Source organism: Bos javanicus, chromosome 8 (genome assembly GCF_032452875.1).
Source record: "Bos javanicus breed banteng chromosome 8, ARS-OSU_banteng_1.0, whole genome shotgun sequence".
NCBI classification, from domain to species: domain Eukaryota; kingdom Metazoa; phylum Chordata; class Mammalia; order Artiodactyla; family Bovidae; genus Bos; species Bos javanicus.
In genome coordinates, this window is record NC_083875.1 from 90,334,253 (window position 1) to 90,356,013 (window position 21,761).

The window sequence follows — 21,761 nt, forward strand, 5'->3', positions numbered from 1 at the left end:
AACAATTCTAAAAAGATAAACGAAAAAGGTCAGTTGGTCTGTACAGGGCTGTCCATTCTACTTCACAGATAAAAAGTGCCAAACACGATCCCAAATGCTAAGAGTGCCATTCCCCCTCAGTTTCATCCAGCATGTGACATACACTGATGAGTGAGCAGCTGAACAGAGATCAAATCTACCCGAAGCATCTCTAGAAGAGCCCTTTCAGCCATATGAAGTGCAGCTGCAAATGCCCATGGATGGTCGTCCAGCCGATCCTGTCAACCCACACTAAATTTCATAATCACACTTTATGCCCACTTCACTTTTGGTCTCAAAGTTCCTCCTTAGTACAGAGGATATTAATCAATATCTCCACCCTCTAAGAGGCTCTAATGAAAAAAGTAGACAATAAATAAGAGCAAATGAGTAATATAAGCAGAAAAATGGAATGTTTAAGAAAAAACAGACAGACATGGCAGATGGGCTTCCCTGATGGTTCAGTGGTAAAGAATCCACTGCCAATGCAGGAAATACGGGTTTGATCCCTGGTCTGGGAAGATACTACATACTGTAGAACAACTAAGCCCCTATTGCCACTACTATTGAGCTTGTATTCTAGACAGACCCCAGGAACAGCAACTACTGAGCCCACTGGCCTAGAGCCAGGACTCCACATAAGAGAAGCCACTGCAATGAAAAGCCTGCGACCCCATGGACAGTAGCCTACCATGCTCCTCCATCCATGGGATTTTCCAGGCAAGAGTTGCCACATCCTTCTCCAGAGGATCTTCCCAACCCAAGGATCGAACCTGGGTCTCCCGCATTGTAGGCAGACACTTTACCGTCTGAGCCACCAGGGAAGTCCTAAAGACGATCCAGCATAACCAAAATAATATTTTTTAAAAATCAAAGAGATTTAAGACACAGCAGAAATCAAAAACCCCAAAACAGAAATGAAGAATGCTTTGATAGACTCATTAGTAGACCAAATAGACTCAGCTAAGGAAACAACTTCTGAGCTTGAAGATATGTCAAAAGAAACTTCCAATACTGAAAAGTAAAGAGAAAAAAAAGATAAAGATGCAGGGAAAAACAAAATATCCAAGAACTGTTAAATAACAACGTAAGTATAATATGTACATAATGAGAATATCAGAAAGATAAGAAAGAAACAGGGAAAAATATGTAAAGTAGTAATGACAATTTGCCCCAAATTAATGTCAGACACCAAACCACAGACAAGGATGCGCAGAGAACACCAACCAGGAAAAGTGCCAAGGAAACAAAATAAAACCTAAATAGGCTTTTCATATTCAAATGTGAGAAAAATCAAAGATAAAGAAAAAAACCTCTTAAGAAGCCACAATTTAAAAAAAAGCAAAATTAAGAATTAGATCCTACTTCTCCTCAGAAAGCATGGAAGCAAAAAGATACTGGAGTGAAATATTTATAGTGAAAAGAAAGAAAAAACCTAAAATTTTATATTCTGCAAAAGTATCCTTCAAAAGTGAGAGAAATAGACTTGCTCAAACACAGATGAGGGAATCTGTTGCCAGTAGATATGCCCTTCAAAAAATGTTAGAAGAAATTATTCAAAGAGAAGAAAAACAAGATAGCTCTGAAACTCAGATCTACATAAAGAAAGAACATTAGAAACAGAATAAGTGAAAGTAATATAAAAACTTTTTATTTTTCTGATTTTTAATTGAACTGATAACATTTTGTTCACAGTAATATTAGCAACAATGTACTAGATGATTATGGAGCTTATATGTAAACAAAAGACAACAATACAAAGGACTAGAGCGGAAGAATTAGAATACTTTGCTGTTACAAGATATTTGCACTGCCAATGAAGCTCTACCACATTATTTGACAGTATACCAGAATTAGTTGTATATTGCAAACTCTAGAGCTGAAAGTTTTTTTAAAAAGTATAATTGACAAGGTAAGAAAAGAGAGTAAAGGGAATCAAGCACAATGCTCAATTAAAACCATAAAAGGGGATTTGCCTTTTAGTCTAGTGGTTAAGAATCTGCTTACCAATAGAGGGGACATGGGTTCTATCCCTTGTCTGGGAAGATCACATATACCATAGGGCAACTAATTAAGCCTGTGAGCCACAAGTACTGAGCCAACCCACCAAAACCACTGAAGCCTGCTCGTTCCAGAGCCCAAGTGCCACAACTACTGAAGCCCGCAGCAGCTACTGAAGCCTGCATGCCTGAGTGCCTGTGCTCTGCAGCAAGAGAAGTCCCCACACGAGAAGCCTGAGGACTGCAACTGGGAAGTAGCACCCACTCATAGAACCTGGAAGTTTGGCTGTGCACAGCAATGACAACACGGTGCAGCCATAAATTAATAAGCAAGAAAAAAACCTTAAAAGGCAGAAAAAGAGTAGAAGACAAAAATATGAACAAAGAACAAGGGCAATATAGCAATAAGTATGGCAGATATTAATCCAGTAATCTCCTTAAATGCCAATGGTCTAAGTAAGCACTCTAATAAAGAGATTGTCATACTGAATGAAAAAGCAATACCATATTGTAGATTTTCTGTAAGAAATTCACTTTAAAAACAAAGATATATTCAGAGTGAAAGTAAACAGATGGAGAAAGAGGTACCAAGGTAACAAGGATCAAGAGAAAGCCCTTAAAGGGGCATTTGGGCTTCCCAGTAAAAGTGAAACTCACTCAGTCGTATCCGAATCTTTGTGATCCCATGGACTATACACAGTCCACAGAATTCTCCAAGCCAGACTACTGGAGTGGGTAGCCTTTCCCTTCTCCAGGGGATCTTCCCAACCCAGGGATCGAACTCAGGTTTCCTGCATTGCAGGTGGATTCTTTACCAACTGAGCTGCCAATTTCAGAGAGATTTATGAGCAAAAAATTTCACTGGGGATAGAGAAAAGCATTATGTAACAATTATGGTCTCAATTCTCCAACAAGACATAACAATCCTTAATGTGTATGTACCTAACAACAGAGCATCAAACTAGTTGAGGCAAAAACCCATAGGAACTACAAGGAGAAATAGATGAATTCACTATCACAGTTGAAAACACTTCACTATATCTATCAGAAATGGACAGCTTCAGCCTTAAGAAAATTGGAAAAAGACACAGCTGAACCCAATACTACCATTAATCACATGGATAAAACTGACATATATATAGCACTTTACCCAACAACTGAAGAATATACCTTCTTCTCAAGATCCCTTGGAGTATTCATTAAGAGGGCCTATATCGTGAACCAGCAAACACACTTTAACAAATTTAAAAGAGGATAAAAGAAATGTCCTCAGACCACAATGAGATCTACACTCAGTAATAGAAAGACAGCTGGAAAATCCCCAAATACTCAGAGATTAAATAACACTCTTCTAAATACATGGTTTGAAGATGAAATTTTAAGACAAAAATATTTTGAACTAAATGAAAACAAAAGTACAATTTACTAAAATCTGTGGGATTCAGATAAAGCAGTGCTTAAAGGGGTATTTGGGCTTCCCAGGTGGCTCAGATGGTAAAATATCTGGCTGCAATGCAGGAGATGATCCCTGGGTTGGGGATAATCCCCTGGAAAAGGGAATGGCAACCCACTACAGTATTCTTGCCTGGAGAATTCCACAGACAGAGGAGCCTGGCAGTTTACAGTCCATGAGGTTGCAAAGAGTTGGACATGACTGAGTGACTGATACTAACTAAAGGAAAACTTATAGGACTAAATGAAATGCATATATTGGAAAAGAGGAAAGATTTAAAACCAAAAATCTATGCTTTCAATTTAGGAAACCAGAAAAAGAAGAGCAAATTAAATGCAAAGTAAGCAGATACTATAAAACTTAGCAATCAACAAAACTTAAATTACAAGTCAAGAGAGAAAAAAAATCAACAAAATCAAAACCTGGTTCTTCAAAAAGATCCAAACTGATAAATCTCTAGCTGTGCTAACTAAGAAGATACAAATCACTAGTACAAAAGATGAAAGAAGACATCAGTACTGATTCCACATACAAAGTATATATATGAGGTAAACTACAAAACTGTGATCAAAGAAATTAAAGAACCATTTAAATGGATAAATATTCCATGCTCATGGACAGGAAGACTCAATATCAAGATGTCAGCTCTTCCCCACTTGATCCATAGGTTTTAAACGCAATCCCAATCAAATTCCTAGCAAGTTATTTTGAGGATATCAACAAACTAATTCTAGAGTTTTTAATGGAGAGGCAAAAAGACACAACCAACAGGATACTGAAGTTGAAAAACAAAACTGGAGGACATTATCGGACTTGATACAGCTACATTAATTATGACAGTGTAAAAGAATTGGTGAAAGAATGAACAGATCAAAAAAAAAAAAAAAAAAAAACCAGAATAGAAAGCCCATAAGAGATCCTCCATAAATACAGTCAACTGTCCTTTGACAAATGAACAAAGGTAATACACACGAAGACAGTGTTTTCAACGAATGGTGCTGGAACAACTGGACTGCTACATGCAGAAAAGTGAATTTAGACACAGACCTTACATCCACCACAAAAATGAACTCGTAACAGATCATATACCTGAATGTAAAATTAAAAACTATAAAATATAAAATCCCTAAAAGGTAGTAATAGGAGAAAATCTAGATAACCTTGGTTATGTTGAACACATTTTAGATACTGAGTCTGCCAAAAAGTTCATTCAGTTTTCCTATAAGATGGCTGTGGTAGTGCTTAGCTGTCTTTAACTTCATTTGAAACAATTCTGTTAGACTGTATTGTGACCGTTGTCATCTCAGTGTGCATAAAAAAAAAAAAAAAACTTATCAAAATTGGTGAAATTTTGTGTAGCCATTTCCAGTCATTTTAATACTGAAGACAGAAGAAAACTTTATTATTTCAAGAAAACACAACTGATTTGTGCAGTGTATGGAGAAGGTGCTGTGACTTATCAGAGAGACCAGTTGAAGTTGATAGCCATTAAACCCAGACATTAACTGAGAAAGATCAATGTTATACCACGTGGGAGACAGCCAACATACTCAAAACATCCAAATCAAGTGCTGAAAATCATGTGCACCAGTTTGGTTTATGTTAATCACTTTGGTATTTGGGTTTCACATAAGTGGGAAAAACCTTATTTTATTAAAAAAACATATATATTTTTGGCTGTGCTGGGTCTTTGCTGTTGCACATCAGCTTTCTCTAGTTGCAGCAAATGGGGGCTACTCTCTAGTTGCAGTGCCAAGGGCTTCTCATTGTGGGGGCTTCTCTTCCTGCAGAGCACAGGCTCGAGGCATGTGGGCTTCAGTAGTTGTGGCACAACAGGCTTAGGTGTCCTGCAACATGTGCGATCTTCTCAGACCAGGGACCAAACCCATGTCCACTGCAACGGCAGGTGGATTCCTGATCACTAGATCACCAGGGAAGCCCCATGAAGAAACGGTATTTCTGCAAGCAATTCTACTTAAACGTAATGAAAACATTCTGTTTTTAAAACAAACTGTGACGAGTGATGAAAAGTAGACACTGAATAATAATTGGAAGAGATTGTGGGACAAGCAAAAGGAACCACCACACCAAAGGCTGGTCTTCATCCAAAGATTATATAGTATATATGGTGGGATTTGGAAGGGAGTCCTCTATTATGAGCTCCTTCTGGAAAATCAAACAATTCCGACAAGCACTGCTCCCAATTAGACCACCTGACAAAAAGTATCTAGAATTAGTCAACAGAAAACACATAATCTTTTCATCAGGATAACACAAGATCGCATGTTTCTTTGATGATCAGGCAAAAACTGTAACAGCTTTGCTGGGAACTTCTGATTCATACACCATTTCACCAGACACTGCACCTTCAAAATTCCATTTATTTCAGTCTTTACAAAATTCTCTTAATGGAAACAATTTCAAATCCCTGGAAGACTGTAAAAAGCACCTGGAACAGTTCTTTGCTCAAGATATAAAGCTTTGGGAAGAAGGAATTATGAAGTTGCCTTAAAAAAATTACAGAAGGTAATGGAACAAAAAACAATATGTCGTCCAATAAAGTTCTTGAAGAAAATGAAAAAAGTGTCTTTTATTTTTACTTTAAAACCAAAGGAACATTTTGGCCAACCCAATACAATGCCAAAGGCACAATCCATGAAAAAAATAACTGATAAGTCAGACAATTAAAATTTAAAACTTCTGCTCTATGAAAGACAATGTCAAGATGCTAAGAAAATATTTGTGAAAGACACATCTGATAAAGTATTGTTATCTATAATATATACAACTTTTAAAATTCTGCAACAAGAAAACAAACTAATTATAAACATCCTTTAAAAAATGAACCAAAAACCTTAATATACACCTCATTAAAGAAGACAGAGATGGCAAATAAACACATGAAAAGATGCTCTGTATCATAAGTCATCAGAGAAATACAGGCTCAAAACAATGAGACACCACTAATACACCTATTAGAATGGTGAAACTGACAACAGCAAACTCTGGAGAGGATGTGAAGCAACTGGAATTCTCATTCAAAGCTGATGGAAATGAAAATTTGGCAGTTTCTAACAAAACTCTTACCATATGACCCAGAAATTATGCTCCCTGACACTTACCCAAAGGAGGTGAAAATTTATATCCATATAAAAGCCTACATATAGATGTTCATAGGACTTTTATTCATAAGTGCCAAAACTTGGAAGCAATCAACAAGACATCCTTCAGTAGGTGAATGGATAAACACTTGGTACTATATCCAGACAACAGATTATTCAGTACTGAAAGAAAAAAGAGCCATCAAGCCATGAAAAGACATGGAGGAAACTTAAATCCATAATACTAACCTGGTAAGTTTACATATTTTATGACTCCAACTATATGATATTCTGGAAAAGTCAAAAACTATGGAGACAATGAAAGGTCAGACAATAAAAGGTTAAGGCGGAGGCAGGGATGAATAGCAAAGAGGAATTTTAGGGCCATGAAGCCACTCTGTGTGATACTCCAAGGGAGGATTCGTGTCATTACTTGTCAAGACCCACAGAGCACACATCACCAAGAGTGAACACTGCGGTGAACTATAGACTCAGGGTGATGATGTGTCACTGCAACAGACGCATTTATTTAACAAAAGTACAAGTGGCTGTGGGCTGCTGCTGCTGGGAAACACTGAAGAGACGGGATATATGAGGAACCATTGTACCTGTGGCTCAATTTTGCTATGACTTGAAATTGCTCTACAAAAATAGTCTATTTTTAAAAAATTCTTTATAAAAAAGAGGTACTAGACTTATTCTTTGACCATCAACACTGGGCTAGATTAACAAGAGGTAAGTGATGCCTTCAAAACTGAGATAAAATTACTTCAAAGCTTGAATTCTGTAATCAGATAAATTACCAACTGGCATTTACATTCACGTATGGGCTCAAAATTTTACAGCTTAAACAAATCTCTCAAAATTATTGGAAGATACTCCAGAAATTGAGAGAAAAGCACTGTAGACACAGAGGACTCAAGAAACCACGTCAGAAGTCCAACACAATCCCGAGAAGCAGGCTAAGGGACCCATACAGATGGGAGCAAGAGACAAGGGTCGCAAAAAGGTTTTCTCCAAGAAGCTGATGCCATACAACAGCATGTAAGATCAATTAGTCATAACACAGACAAAAGTTACTATCTCTGACATTAAAAGACTTTCAGAAAGCAGAGAAGAAAAAATGGGTGAGATAAGAACAGAAAAAGGTCAGAGAGGCCTTTAAAACTACAGCGATACCATTCCTCATCCATCAGATGGGAAAACCCTACACTGCTGGTGACACACACCACTGGCAAGACTGTAAGAAACACTGACAGACTGCCTGCTACTAGGAACGCGAAGCGGTACAAAGCCCACACAGGGGAAGGTGACGGTATATTACGTAACTACGCATATACTTGAGATCTGATTCAGTGCTACCTCAAGAAATCTATCCCAATGACAGTGGTAAGACAAATGGGCAAGGCTATTCACTGCAGTTATTATTTCCAATAGCAGGAGAGTAGAAGCAACACAAACGTCCAAATAAATGACTACTCTACAAACTAACTTCATACTTCTACACAATGGGATACTACTCAGTTGTAAAGAACATGAGCCATTTCTCTATATATTGCTAAGAAGAGGTCACAAGTACATACTGTTCAGGGGAAAAGGCAAGGAACAGAAGAACAGGTAGGTACGTATATACTTACTGGGCACTAAGATTAGTTTGTTATTGACAATGGCTTCATATCACCCATCTGAGGATCACAGATTTTCCAGTGGAAAACAGAACAAGACCCTTCACTAGGTAGCTACAGTTACATCTATTTGTTGACTGAAGTGAGGAAAAACAAGCATAATTTACAAAATAAACTGTTCTATGATTCACCTAACAGTACAGTCACTTGAATCGTCCCAAACAATAACAGGCAAGAAAAACTATATACACTCAAACTGTTTTAACAAGCTCATCCAGACAAGTTCCAAAATAAACAGCATTTTTTTTAAATTTACTTTTACTGTATTATTTACTTATTTTTGGCTGCCCAGGCTTTCTCTAGTTGCAGTGCAGACTTCTCACTGCAGCAGCTTTTCTTGTTGTGGAGCACAGGCTCAATAGTGGTGGCACACGGGTTTGATCGCCCCTTAGCATGTGGGATGTTCCCGTGTCTCCTGCATTGACAGGCGGATTCTTTATTATTGAGCCACCAAGGAAGCCCTTTTTATGTGCATTTTTGAAAATTGTTATTAGAGACAATTTCAGTAAATCTGAGAACCGAAAAGAATATGAATGAATCACTATACATTACACCTGTAGCTTTCTAACAATCAACTCATCCACTGTCTATTCATGAAACTTTTAAAGATGTCCACGCTTTAGCTAGGCAAGAGTACACACTAAGAAACAAAGGCACAGCAACCAAGAAAAAGGAGAATCTAACATATAAAAGAGGAAAAAGAAACTCCAAGGATGACAATGTTGTATCAGATCGAGAGAATAATCAACAGAATAGAAAATGACAGAAGGTGCTAGAAAAAGACTCTCTTAAGAAAAACAAGGACAGATGGATTATCTATTACATTCGGCATGCAGGAAATTACATTGAGAGGAGTTTCATAAAGCTGTTAGAGGTTCTAGAAGACTCCAACTTGCAAAGAAACTTAAACAAATAGAAAAAAATTAAGCAATCACAAAACTCCAAGAAAAACATAATGTACCAAAAAAAAGTAACCATACTGCATTACTTGGCTCAAATGTTCAATATTTATGTAGTAATCATGACAGAAACAATAAATACATTTTTAGCCAAAGCTTTTTTAGAAGTTTCAAGAAGTAGTAAAACTGTCAAGATCACATAATGCTATACGTAAGTTCAGTTCAGTTCAGTTGCTCAGTCGTGTCCGACTCTTTGCAACCTCATGAATTGCAACACACCAGGCCTCCCTATCCATCACCAACTCCCAGAATTCACTCACACTCACGCCCATCAAGTTGGTGGTGCCACCCAGCCATCTCATTCTCTGTCGTCCCCTTCTCCTCCTGCCCCGAATCCCTCCCAGCATCAGTCTTTTACAATGAGTCAACCCTTCGCATGAGGTGGCCAAAGTATTGGAGTTTCAGCTTTAGCATCAGTCCTTCCAAAGAACACCCAGGACTGATCTCCTTTAGAGTAGACTGGTTGGCTCTCCTTGCAGTCCAAGGGACTCTCAAGAGTCTTCTCCAACACCACTGTTCAAAAGCATCAATTCTTCAGCGCTCAGCTTTCTTCACATAAAAAATCCTAAAAGATGCTATCAGAAAACTACTAGAGCTCATCAGTGAATTTGATAAAGTTGCTGGATATAAAATTAATATACAGAAATCATTTGTATTTCTGTATACTAACAATGAAGTATCAGAAAGAGAGATTAAGGAAACAAGTTCATTTATCACTGCATCAAAAAGACTCTAAGGACTTCACTGGGGTTCAGTGGCTAAGAGTCCATGCTCCCAATGCAGAGGGCCTGCATTCAATCCCTGCTCATGGAACTAGATCCATATGCTGCAAATAAGGGTTCACATGCCACAATTAAAAGATCTCCTATGCTGCAATGAAGATCGAAGATCCTGTGGGCCACATCTAAGACCTGGTGCAGCCAAATATTCACTGTTGTTTCTGTTCAGTCGCTAAGTCATGTCTGACTCTTTGTGACCCCAAGGACAGCAGCACACCAGGCCCCCAGTCGTTCACCGTCTCCAGGAATTTGCTCAGATTTATATCCATTGAGTTGGTGATGCTATCTAACTATCTCACCTCTGTCGCCCCCTTCTCCTCGTGTCCTCAATCTTTTCCAGCATCAGGGTCTTTTCCAATGAGTCTGCTCTTCACAACAGGTAGGCAAAGTACTAGAGCTTCAGCATCAAGCCTTCCAATGAATATTCAGGGTTGACCTCCTTTAGGATTGACCACTTTCACTTCCTTGCAGTCCAAGGGACTCTCAAGAGTCTTCTCCAGCACCATAATTAAAAAACATCAATTCTTTGTCACTCAGCCTTCTTTATGGTCCAATTCTCAGATCCATACATAACTACTGGAGAAACTATAGCTTAACTAGACAGACTTTTGTCAGCAAAGCGATGTCTCTGATTTTGAATATACTGTCTAGGGTTGTCATAGCTTTTCTTCCAAGGAGCAAGTGTCTTTTAATTTTGTGGCTGTAGTCACTGTCCGTGTTGATTTTGGAACCCAAAAAAATAAAGTCTGTCATTGCTTAAACTTTCCCCCATCTATTTGCCATGAAGTGAGGGGACTGGATACCACCTTGGTTTCTTGAGTATCGAGTTTTAAGCCGGCTTTTTTACTCTTCTCTTTCACTCTCACCAAGAAGCTCTTTAGTTGCTCTTCACTTTCTGCCATTAGAGTGGTATCATCTACATACCTGAGGTTGTTGATATTTCTCTCGGCAATCTTGACTCCAGCTTGTGAGTTATCCAGCCCAGCATTTCACATGATGTACTCTGCATAGAAGTTAAATAAACAGGGTGACAATATACAGCTTGTCATATTCCTTTCCCAATTTGGAACCAGTCAGTTGTTCCATGTCCCACTCTAATTGTTGCTTCTTGACCTGCATACAGGTTTCTCAGGAGACAAGTAAGGTAGTCTGGTATTCTTATCTCTTTAAGAATTTTCCACAGTTTGTTGTGATCCACAAAGTCAAAGGCTTTAGCATAGTCAATGATGCAGAAGTAAATGATTTTCTGGAATTCCCTGGCTTTCTCTATGATCCAACAAATGTTGGCAATCTGATCTCTAGTTCCTCTGCCTTTTTTTAAACCAGTCTGTACATTCGGAAGTTCTTGGTTCACAAACTCCTGAAGTCTCGCTTGAAGGATTTTGGGCATAACCTTGCTAGCAAGTGAAATAAGTACAATTCTACAGTAATTTGAACACTCTTTGGCACTGCCTTTCTTTGAAACTGGAATGAAAACTGACCTTTTCCAGTGCTGTGACCATTGCTGAGTTTTCCAAATTTGCTGACGTATTAAGTGCAGCACTTTAACAGCCTCATCTTCTAGGACTGTAAATAGCTCAGCTGGAATTCTACCACCTCTCCACTAGCTTTGTTGGTAGTAAATGCTAAGACCCACTTGACTTCACACTCCAGGATTTCTGACTCTAGGTGAGTGACCACAAAATCATGGTTATTCAAGTCATTAAGACCTTTTCTGTATAGTTCTGTGTATTCTTGCCACCCTTCTTACTCTGCTTCTGATAGGTCCTTACCATTTCTGTCCTTTATCATGCCCCTCCTTACATGAAATATTCCCTTGATATCTCCAGTTGTCTTGAAGAGATCTCTAGTTACACAAGCCTCTTCACCACGAGAAGGCTGTGATCCATGAACAGGAGCCAAATTAATAAATAAATATCAAAAAACAATAATAAAGCGTTAAGAAAGATAATTTATCTATAAATAAAGCCTAAGGAAGCAGAATACCAGAACTTCAAAAACTATAAAACATTGATGAAAAGAAACTGATGATATACTGTGTTCTTGGAATGGAAGAACCAATAATGTTAAAATGGCCACACTACCCAAAGCAATCTACTGTCAATGCAATTCCTTTCAAATTATCAATGGTATTTTTCATAGAACTAGAACAAAAAATTTTATTTGTATGGAAACACAAAAGAATCCAAATAGCCAGAACAATCTTGAGAAAGAACACAATGAGGAATCATGCTCCCTGACTTCAGATTATACTACAGAGTCACAGTAATCAAACAGTATGATACTGGCACAAAAACAGACATAGAGATCAATGGACAGGATAGAAAGCCTAGAAATAAACTCACACACTTTGAGTTTCTGAGTGGCAAGAATATACAATTGAGAGTTTGTGGGGAGGCAAGAACATACAATAGAGAAAAGACAGTCTTCTCAGTTAGTACTGCTGGGAAAACTGGACAGCTACATGTAAACGGATGAAATTAGAACATTCTCTTAACACCATATACAAAAATAAACTCAAAAGGAATTAGACTTAAATGTAAGACTGGGTATTATAAAACTCCTAGAGGAAACAGAACACTCCGACATAAATCACAGCAATATTTGGGGAGGTGGGGGGAGCGGGTGGGGGCGGGGCGGCTGGCTCTGTCTTTTACGGTAATGGAAATAAAAGCAAAAATTTTACAAATGGTATCTAATTAAACTTTAAAAATTTTTGTACAGCAAAGAAAACCATAACAAAGCAAAAAGTCAATCTACAGACTGGGAGAAAATATTTGCAAATGATGCTACCAACAGAGATTAATTTTCAAAATATACAAACTTCATACAGCTTAGTATCAAAAAACAAACAACCCAATCAAAAAAGGACAGAAGATCTAAACAGACATTTCTCCAAAGATGACACACAGATGGGTAACAGGCATATGAAAATAAGCTCAACATTGCTAATTATTAAAGAAATGCAAATCAAAAGTACAAACAATGAGGTATCTGACTGACAGACACGAGTCAGAATGGCTGTCTTTAAAAAGTCAATAAACAATAAATGCTACATAGAGTGTGGTACTCTTCTACACGGCTGGAGAACGTAAGGTGGTACAGCTACTATGGAGAACAGTACAGAGGTTCCGTAAAAACTAAACACAGAGCTACCGTATGACGCTGGAATCCATGCATCCCCATGTTCATAACAGCACTAATTACAACAGCTAAGACCTAGAAGTAACCATCAACAGATGAATGGATAAAGATGTGGTACACATATACAATAGACTATTACTCAGCCATAAAAACAGATGAAATAATGGCACTGCAGCTACTATAGACACCTAGAGATTATAATATTAACTGCAGTCAAGGAAAACTATCACATGCTATCACCTACATACGAAATTTTAAAAAATAATACAAATGAACTTATTTACAAAACAGAAATAGACTCACAGACACAGAAGACAAACTTATAGTTACCAGAAGAGATATAATGGGGGGAGGGGATAAATTAGGAGTTTCTGATTAACATAAACACATTATCATATATAGAACAGGTAAACAAGGACCTACCATATAGTGGAGGGAACAATACTCAATATCTTGTAATATCCTATCATGGAAAAGAATCTGAAAAACAGACATGTATATGCAGGTGGAGCTAGTGGTAAAGAACCTGCCTGCCAATGCAGGAGATGTAAGAGACGCAGGTTCAATCTCTGGGTCAGGAACCCGCTGCAGTATTCTTGCCTGGAAACTCCCAGGGACAGAGGAACCTCGTGGGCTACAGTCTACAGAGCTGCAAAGAGTTGGATACGACTGAAGCAACTTAGCAGCAGTAGCAGCAGCACATATACAACTGAATCACTTTGCTGTGTACCTGAAACTAACTCAACATCGCAAATTAGCTGTATTTCAATAAAAAAATGAAATAGATTTCATTTAAAAAAAACAAAAAGGCTAATGAGAGAAGAAGATGTTATGTGAAAAAGAATCCTCAACAGGTTTCAATATCTAATAAAGAAAAATTTGTATATTCATTATTTACAAATACTGAAGGCAAAACTCAAAATGAACAGAATGCCTACTTTTTGATAAAAGTCTTTGGCACTATTTGACATTTCACTCATGAATTTCTATTGATTGGTAAACAGAAAAATCGAGGTTTTAAAAACATCTGAATATAGTAAAAACAGTTGTTAATCTGAGTATTAAGGCAATGGCACCCCACTCCAGTACTCTTGCCTGGAAAATCCCATGGACAGAGGAGCCTGGAAGGCTGCAGTCCATGGGGTCGCTAAGAGCCGGACACGACTGAGCGACTTCACTTTCACTTTTCACTTTCATGCATTGGAGAAGGAAATGGCAACCCACTCCAGTGTTCTTCCCTGGAGAATCCCAGGGATGGGGGAGCCTGGTAGGCTGCCGTCTATGGGGTCGCACAGAGTTGGACATGACTGAAGCGACTTAGCAGCAGCAGCAGCAGGCACATCCGTTTATTATTACCATTCCCTGTACTTATCAGTATGATTAAAATGTCATAAAAGGAGAAAATTTATATTTGATAAACTAGTAAAAATGGAGGCTAATTCTATGGGGGGAAAACATGAAAAATTTTATCAGGTAAAAGGACTTGCGGCTTAACATCATTAGATATATATATAAACTACCACTTTAGAAACCAATTAAAATTCATCATAATTATACAAATAAATCTAAGTTATTTAAAAAACAGAAATCCCTATTATGGTGAACTATGTATACAGAGATAATGCAAATATTCAATTTTCAAATTTTTATTGATTACACATGCCCTAATGACAAACATTGTCAGGTATTAGGATTTGCCCACTGTGGTGGTTTTAAAACATGACCATAATTCTCTGACACTTCTCCTATAGAGCAGAGTACATGCACACTCCCTTGAACCTGAGCAGACCTTTGAGACTGCATCAATGAACAAAATGCAACAAAAGTGAACCCATATAACTTTCAAGACCCCCAATAGAAGACACCATGCTTCTGTGCCTGTTTCTCTTCAGGTACTTGCTCTGGGAGCCTTAAGTAATAAGTCCAGATATCCAATGGCCCACAGTGGAAGAGAAATATCCTAGGAGCCCTATACACTGAAGGCTCCCCGCTTCAGTTTTGAGATAGCACCAGACTAAGGGCACATCTGAGCCACCATAGCAACTCTGGAATGTCTATCTAGGTTTCTTGATGCATGAAAATAAGAAACCCCCTTTCTAGGTGAATTTTATTTGTTAATGGGCACATTTGTTACTGATATAAAGATGTAAAAGTAACAGAGCCTCCATTTATGTTAACAGGAAAAATGATTAAAATAATTTTATAAATAATACTGATCAAAGGGATCATTGATCTAAGAGTATAATACATAACAGTGAAAAATAAATGACCCCAGGATCTTACACATTAAAATATTAAACAATAGGCCAACCGGAATTTACAGAGTACCCACTCTGTCTCTAGTGCTATGCCACATGCTCTAAGAAATTATCAAAGGATAAGAAAATATAAGATCAAAGTACTGGCTAGGATTAGATAATCTCTCCCTTAACAGTAACATCTCCTGGTTTAGCTCCTTCAATTACTTATACCATACTACACATCACTTTAATCAGTTCTCTCTCCTAACTAAGAATATGACTTTAAATCAATGAAGAAAATAGGAGTGATGAATTCAGAATGGTGTGCCTAAAAAGACTTGGGGTACAATTACTATTTCAAGCTACAGAAACATGCGGGGTTCACCAATCAACAAAAACTTTTGTTGACAGCAATTTTTGAAACAAATGAGATGAAATAAACATTTTGTTAAAATAGTATGATCAACAAAAACAATGCTTTTTGCAGAGCAGCTAGGCATATAGCTAAGCACCTCACACACAAAAACACATTTATTTCTTCATAATAACCCCAGTAGATACATAACAGTACTACTGTTTAGATAAGGAAAAACAAGGCTTAAGAAGATACAGAAGGCACCAATGTTTACACAGCTAGTAAAAGAGCAGGACAGGACTTCCCTGGTGGTGCAGTGGATAAGAATCTGCCTGCCAATGCCGGGGACACAAGTTTGATCCCTGGTCTGAGAAGATTCCACATGTCGCAGAGCAATTTAAGCCTGTGTGCAACTTGAACCTGTGCTCTAGAGCCCACATGCGGCAACTGAACCTGCACTCTAGAGCCCGCATGTGACAACTGAACCTGAGCTCTAGAGCCCACATGTGGCAACTGAACCTGCACTCTAGAGCCCGCATGTGGCAACTGAACCTGAGCTCTAGAGCCCACATGTGGCAACTGAACCTGCGCTCTAGAGCCCACATGTGGCAACTGAACCTGCACTCTAGAGCCCGCATGTGGCAACTGCTGAAGCCAATGTGTCTAAGCTTGTGCTCTGCACCAAGAAGTCATGGCAATGCATCACAAAGAGCAGCCCCTGCTAGGAGAAACTAGAGAACCTGTACGCGTAACAGAGACCTAGTGTAAACAAAAATAAATAAACAAATTATTAAAAAATTAAGAAGTAAAGAAATAAAAAAACAGCAGGATAGAACTGATGAGAGAGTTGGAATGAGAATAGTAAACCCTCAGCTGACTTACACTCCAGTCTGTCACCATGACTGCAAGTTAATCTTATCGACAAATGTAACAGTTGAATCAATGTTTACAAGAGAGGCACTAAAATCAAAGAGATAAAAGCAACTTAAAATCTTAATCCCTGTGGCTCCTCTACAAAGGAATTACAAACTCCATAGAGAATAAATATAATAAATTCTAAACCACACAGCAACCATTTTAAGATTACTAGTAATTTTGCTAGCTGAATTCTCAGATTCACTTATATTTGACAGATGTTTTCAATATTCAAATGTATTTCTGGAATGGAGAAAAATAAAAGTCCAAAAGAGAACACTGGGCTTCCCTGATGGCTCAGTGGTAAAGAATCTGCCTACCAACACAGGAGACACAAGTTGGATCCCTGGGTCAGGAAGATCCCTAAAGGAAAAAAATGGCAACCCACTCCAGTATTCTTGCCTGGGAAATACCCTGGACAGAGGAGTCTGCAGGGCTACAGTCCATAGGGTCGAAAAAGAATCAGACACAACTTAGTGAAAAAACAACAACAACAAAAGAATGTATTTATTACTTACCCATTTTATTCTGTAGCCTGTAAGATTTTTACCTTTTAGTTTTCTAGGGTAGACAAAAACCATGCAAAGTCTAAACTTCTAGTATCAGCTGTATGCCACAAAAATAAGAATTTCTATTAAATATTCATTTCATTTCCATACATCACATTCCAGTTCCTTCAAGTAAATACACAAAAAGCTGAGTTTACCTTTTTTCCTATTAAACACTCTAAATCTCACTAAATCTAATACTCATCTAGTCATCTCACTTTCACTTCTTTCAAAAACCAATGATAAAACCTTTACTTACTAGAAACCTTTTAAGTATTTACAATTCACTTGCTAAATTTACTGGACATCCATAACTTACTGCAAAAGACCACAGGAAAAATTAATATGATTTCCTACCTTTCACAAACCTAAACCTGTGTTTTTCACATGTATAAAATACTAGAAATCACACAAAGCTTTAAGCACAGCAAACCACTAGGAATTACATGAGAGCATTCCCCATTTTTACAACCGCTTCAAATTTATTGCACTAAAGTAAGTGTGGAAGTGCACTGCCTACCTGCATCAGCTCTGGACCGCTGGCCAGGTGTCTTTCCGAATGGGGTCTTCATTCATCTGTATTTAGGTGAGCAGCACAGCTGCTGGACTAGGGTGAAAATCCAACACGCTCCAATTTGAAACTTCACAGACTTTCAATGTTCTGGTTAATCCATCATCCCAAGCGCTTTTTTTTTTTTAACAAGTTCAGCAAAAATACGTGAAATCTTAAGTACTCTGTAAAACAGTGAAATAACAGTTCATTACTAGAGCATCACACAAGAGCAAACTTCTCCAAGTAAGCCATCAAACATGACATTATTTTAAATGTAACATCAGTGAAAATGCATTTTGCCCAGAAGCAATTAACTTTAATTTCTCAGTCCTTGGTGCCAAGGACTGCACAGAGAAGCAAGAGAAAATAAAGTACTAGACCCTTCAACAAAGAAAAGGGTAGTTTCTTGGCGGTCAACTGAACATAATACAGCCTTGGGCTTCCCTGTATCCCAATCCATTTTGCGGGCAGAAGTCAGAAAAGGGTAGACACTGGTATGTCAAAGAAGATTTAGACTGGCACAGCCCATCTTCTTGACGGGACACAAAAAGACCCAGCAAGACCAGGAGTAAGAAACAGGTGCAGCAGGTACACAGTGGAACAACTCCTGGAGGATGAGGCAACACTGGAATCCGCTTCAAGCCTGAGCCACTGCTGGGTGGAAGGTCGGTGAACCAAGATAAGGGATTACAGTCAGTAAGACTTAGCAGTTCCCTTTCTGCTCCCAAGATTCCAGAACCAGAGGGAAAGATCCAGTAACTCTGGAGGAGCCTTAAAGCAATTTTCATTCATTCCCAGGCAAAAAGTTAAATCATCTTATAAAAATGGTTTATCCTTTAAACCAAATTTGGGTCCAGTTTACAGTCCATGTAGTAAAACATCTATGGAAACATATTCTCATAAAACACAAAAATATCCACCACAAATTTCAGTTCACAAACTGAACCACCTGACTACATTCAGTTCTCATGTATTAGTTACCTATCTACAACTTATAGCCATGTGTTCACAGGTTTAAGAACTAAAGGGAATGCATTTTCTAGAGACTAAAATGTAACATAATAGTTAAAATAATTTAAAAAGTTTAAATAACAAGGGGAAAAGGAATCATTTTAACTGGTAAAAAATTCTTAACTACACAAATAAAACTTCAGAAAACTTCAAGGGAAATATAAAATCAAATGGACTATATAATTCAATGAATATTCAGAACGACTACTGTTTGAAGCTAAGGTAGAAGGGGAGAGACACTACACAAGTAAGTAAGCAAAGGAGATAGTATCTCAAGTGGCAGTAAGTTATAGGGCATCCCTCAGAGATATGGCGGGTTCAGTTCCAGACTACCACAACAAAGCGATTATTGTCAATTGTCAACTACAAACTGGTTTTTGCCAAGGGCGTTTGCCATCTGCCTCTGTGGAGACTGAACACTGGGCTGCTGCAGCTGTTGACCTTCAACACCCCCTGAGGGAGTTCAGGGTAGAGAATAAGGCACTCTGCTCCACAGAATCTGGTAGACAGGTCTTTAGACAGTTGGATATTTTCAAGAACTGATTTCATTACTCCAATCTTTGCATCTCCTCATATCTAGAAAAGCACTAAATCCCTTCATGAAGACATCAGCTCCTCATGACTAGCAGAAAACCTCTTATTAGGTTAAGAGCTTGATCGCACTGAACTCCCCCTTCACAAAATCTTTATATTCACTTTCCCTCACTACCTCTTTGGAGCAGTCTCTCAGAGCTGTATGAGATGCTGTCTCCCTGGCTGCAGTCCTCATTCTGTCCCAAATAAAACTTAACTCACAACTCTCATGTTGTTTTTTAAGTTGACACAATAAAATGAGTCACATGAATTTTTTGGTTTCCAATGCATATAAAAGTTATGTTCACATTATACTGTTGTCTATTAAGTATGCAGTAGCATCATACCTGAAGAAAACTACGTACATATCTTGATTTTAAAAGATTCTATTGCTAAAAAAGTTAACCATCATCTGCCAATGCCAGGTTGCCACAAACCTTCAATAAAACGAGGTATGCCTATAATGAAAAAAAAAACTGGAAGCAGTATTACCAAGTCCATGCTCATTCTGCTCGCCGCACAACAGGCAGTGAATCCAAGAGACAAGGTGTAGAGACAAGCTGGCTGACCAAGGAGACGGCAGACTAACGTCTCAAAATAACCATCCTGTCTGGGTCTGGATGCCAGGTTCTTTTATAGAACCCAAGAGAGAAGCAATGAAGAACCACAGTCAAAAGGCAGAATAGAGAGGGAGGCAGTGAGGAAGTAAAGTAAAAAGGGTTTTCAGTCTTGGCAAATATCTCCGGGAATGGCCAAGCCTCTGGAAACAATGTGTAAATCTTTTCTTTGCAGCCATTCACAGATGGGCAGGGTCAGATTATCTATGAGCTGAGCAAGGCATTTTAGTTTAACAGGCAAACAATAAAGTTTGTGGAAGTGATGGAATTCCAGCAGAGCTATTTAAAATCCTAAAAGATGATGCTAGTGAAGTGCTGCACTCAATATGTCAGCAAATCTGGAAAACCCAGCAGTGGCCACAGGACTGGAAAAGGTCAATCCTCATCCCAATTCCCAAGAAGGGCAGTACTAAAGAATGGTCAAACAGGACAATTGCACTCATCTCCCATTCTAGCAAGGTTACGTTCAAAATCCTCCAAGCTAAGCTTCAGCGTTACGTGAACCAAGAACTTCCAGATGTTCAACCTGGGTTTAGGAAAAAGAAGAGGAATCAGAGATCAAATCGCCAACATTTGCTGGATCATAGAGAAAGCAAGGGAATTCCAGAAAAACATCTGCCTCTGTTTCACTGACTGCACTAAAGCCTTTGACTGTGTGGTTCACAGCAATCTGTGGAAAACTCTTAAAGAGATGGGAATACCAGACCATTACCTGTCTCCTGAGAAATCTGTATGCAGGTCAAGAAGCAAGTTAGAACCCGGTATGGAACAACTGACTGGTTCAGGATTGAGAATACAAGGAATACAAGGCTGTTATTGTCACTCTGTTTATTTAACTTATATGCAAAGCACACGATGAGAAATGCTGGGCTGAATGACTCACAAGCTAGTCCAGGAGAAACATCAAAACTTCAGATATGCAGACAATCCCACTCTAACTGAAGAGAAACTAAAGAGTTTCTTGATGAGGGTGAAGGTAGGAGAGTGAAAAGGCCAGCTTAAAACTCAGTATCAAAAAAAAAACAAAGATCATGCATTTGGTCCCATCACTTCATGGCAAATAGAAGGGGAAAAGGTATAAGCAGTGACAGATTTCCTCTTCTTGGGCTCTAAAATCACAGATGGTGACTGCAGCCATGAAATTAGAAGACCGCTGCTTCTAAGCAGGAAAGCTATGACAAACTTAGTGTGTTAAAAAGCAAGGACTTCATTTTGCCGACTAAGGTCTATATAATCAAGGCTATGGTCTTTCCAGTAGTCACGTATGGATGTTAGAGCTGGACATTAAAGGACAGCAAAGAAGAACTGATGCTTTTGAAATGTGATGCTGGAGGAGACTCATGAGAGTACCCTGGAGAGCAAGGAGATCAAACCAGTCAGTCTTAAAGGCAATCAACCCTGAATACTCTTTGGAAGGACTGAAGCTGAAGCTCCAATACTTTGGTCACCTAATGCAAAGAGCTGGGCTACTTCCCCAGTGGCTCAGTGGTAAAGATTCTGCCTGCAGTACAAGGACTGCAGGTGACATGGGTTCAATCACTGGGCTGGATGAGCCCTTGGAGAAGGGCATGGCAACGCACTCCAGTATTCTTGTCGGAGAACCCATGGAACAGAGGAGCCTGGCAGGTTACAGTCCATGGGGTCACAGAGTTGGACACAAATGAAGCGACTTTGCACACACGCACAATGCAAAACAGCTAACTCATTGGCAAAGACCCTCATGCTGGGAAAGATGGAAGGAAGAAGGAGAAGAGGGAGACAGAGGATGAGATGGCTGGATGGCATCAAGGATTCAATGGGCATGAACTTG

General features: G+C 38.6%; 1 protein-coding gene across 5 annotated transcripts in view; it reads right to left on the reverse strand.

Moving 5' to 3' along the window:
• Positions 1 to 21,761, reverse strand: part of SPIN1 (spindlin 1) — an 82,240-nt gene that overhangs the window by 30,596 nt on the left and 29,883 nt on the right. For 3 of the 5 annotated variants that reach the window (XM_061426325.1, XM_061426324.1, XM_061426326.1), the window contains exons 2-3: positions 17,718 to 17,932; positions 10,920 to 10,998 (exon numbers count right to left, since the gene is read on the reverse strand). In XM_061426325.1, the coding sequence (XP_061282309.1) occupies positions 10,920 to 10,998; positions 17,718 to 17,723 (85 nt within the window). In that variant the 5' untranslated portion in view covers positions 17,724 to 17,932. The other 2 variants (XM_061426327.1, XM_061426328.1) reach the window with 2 other exon arrangements.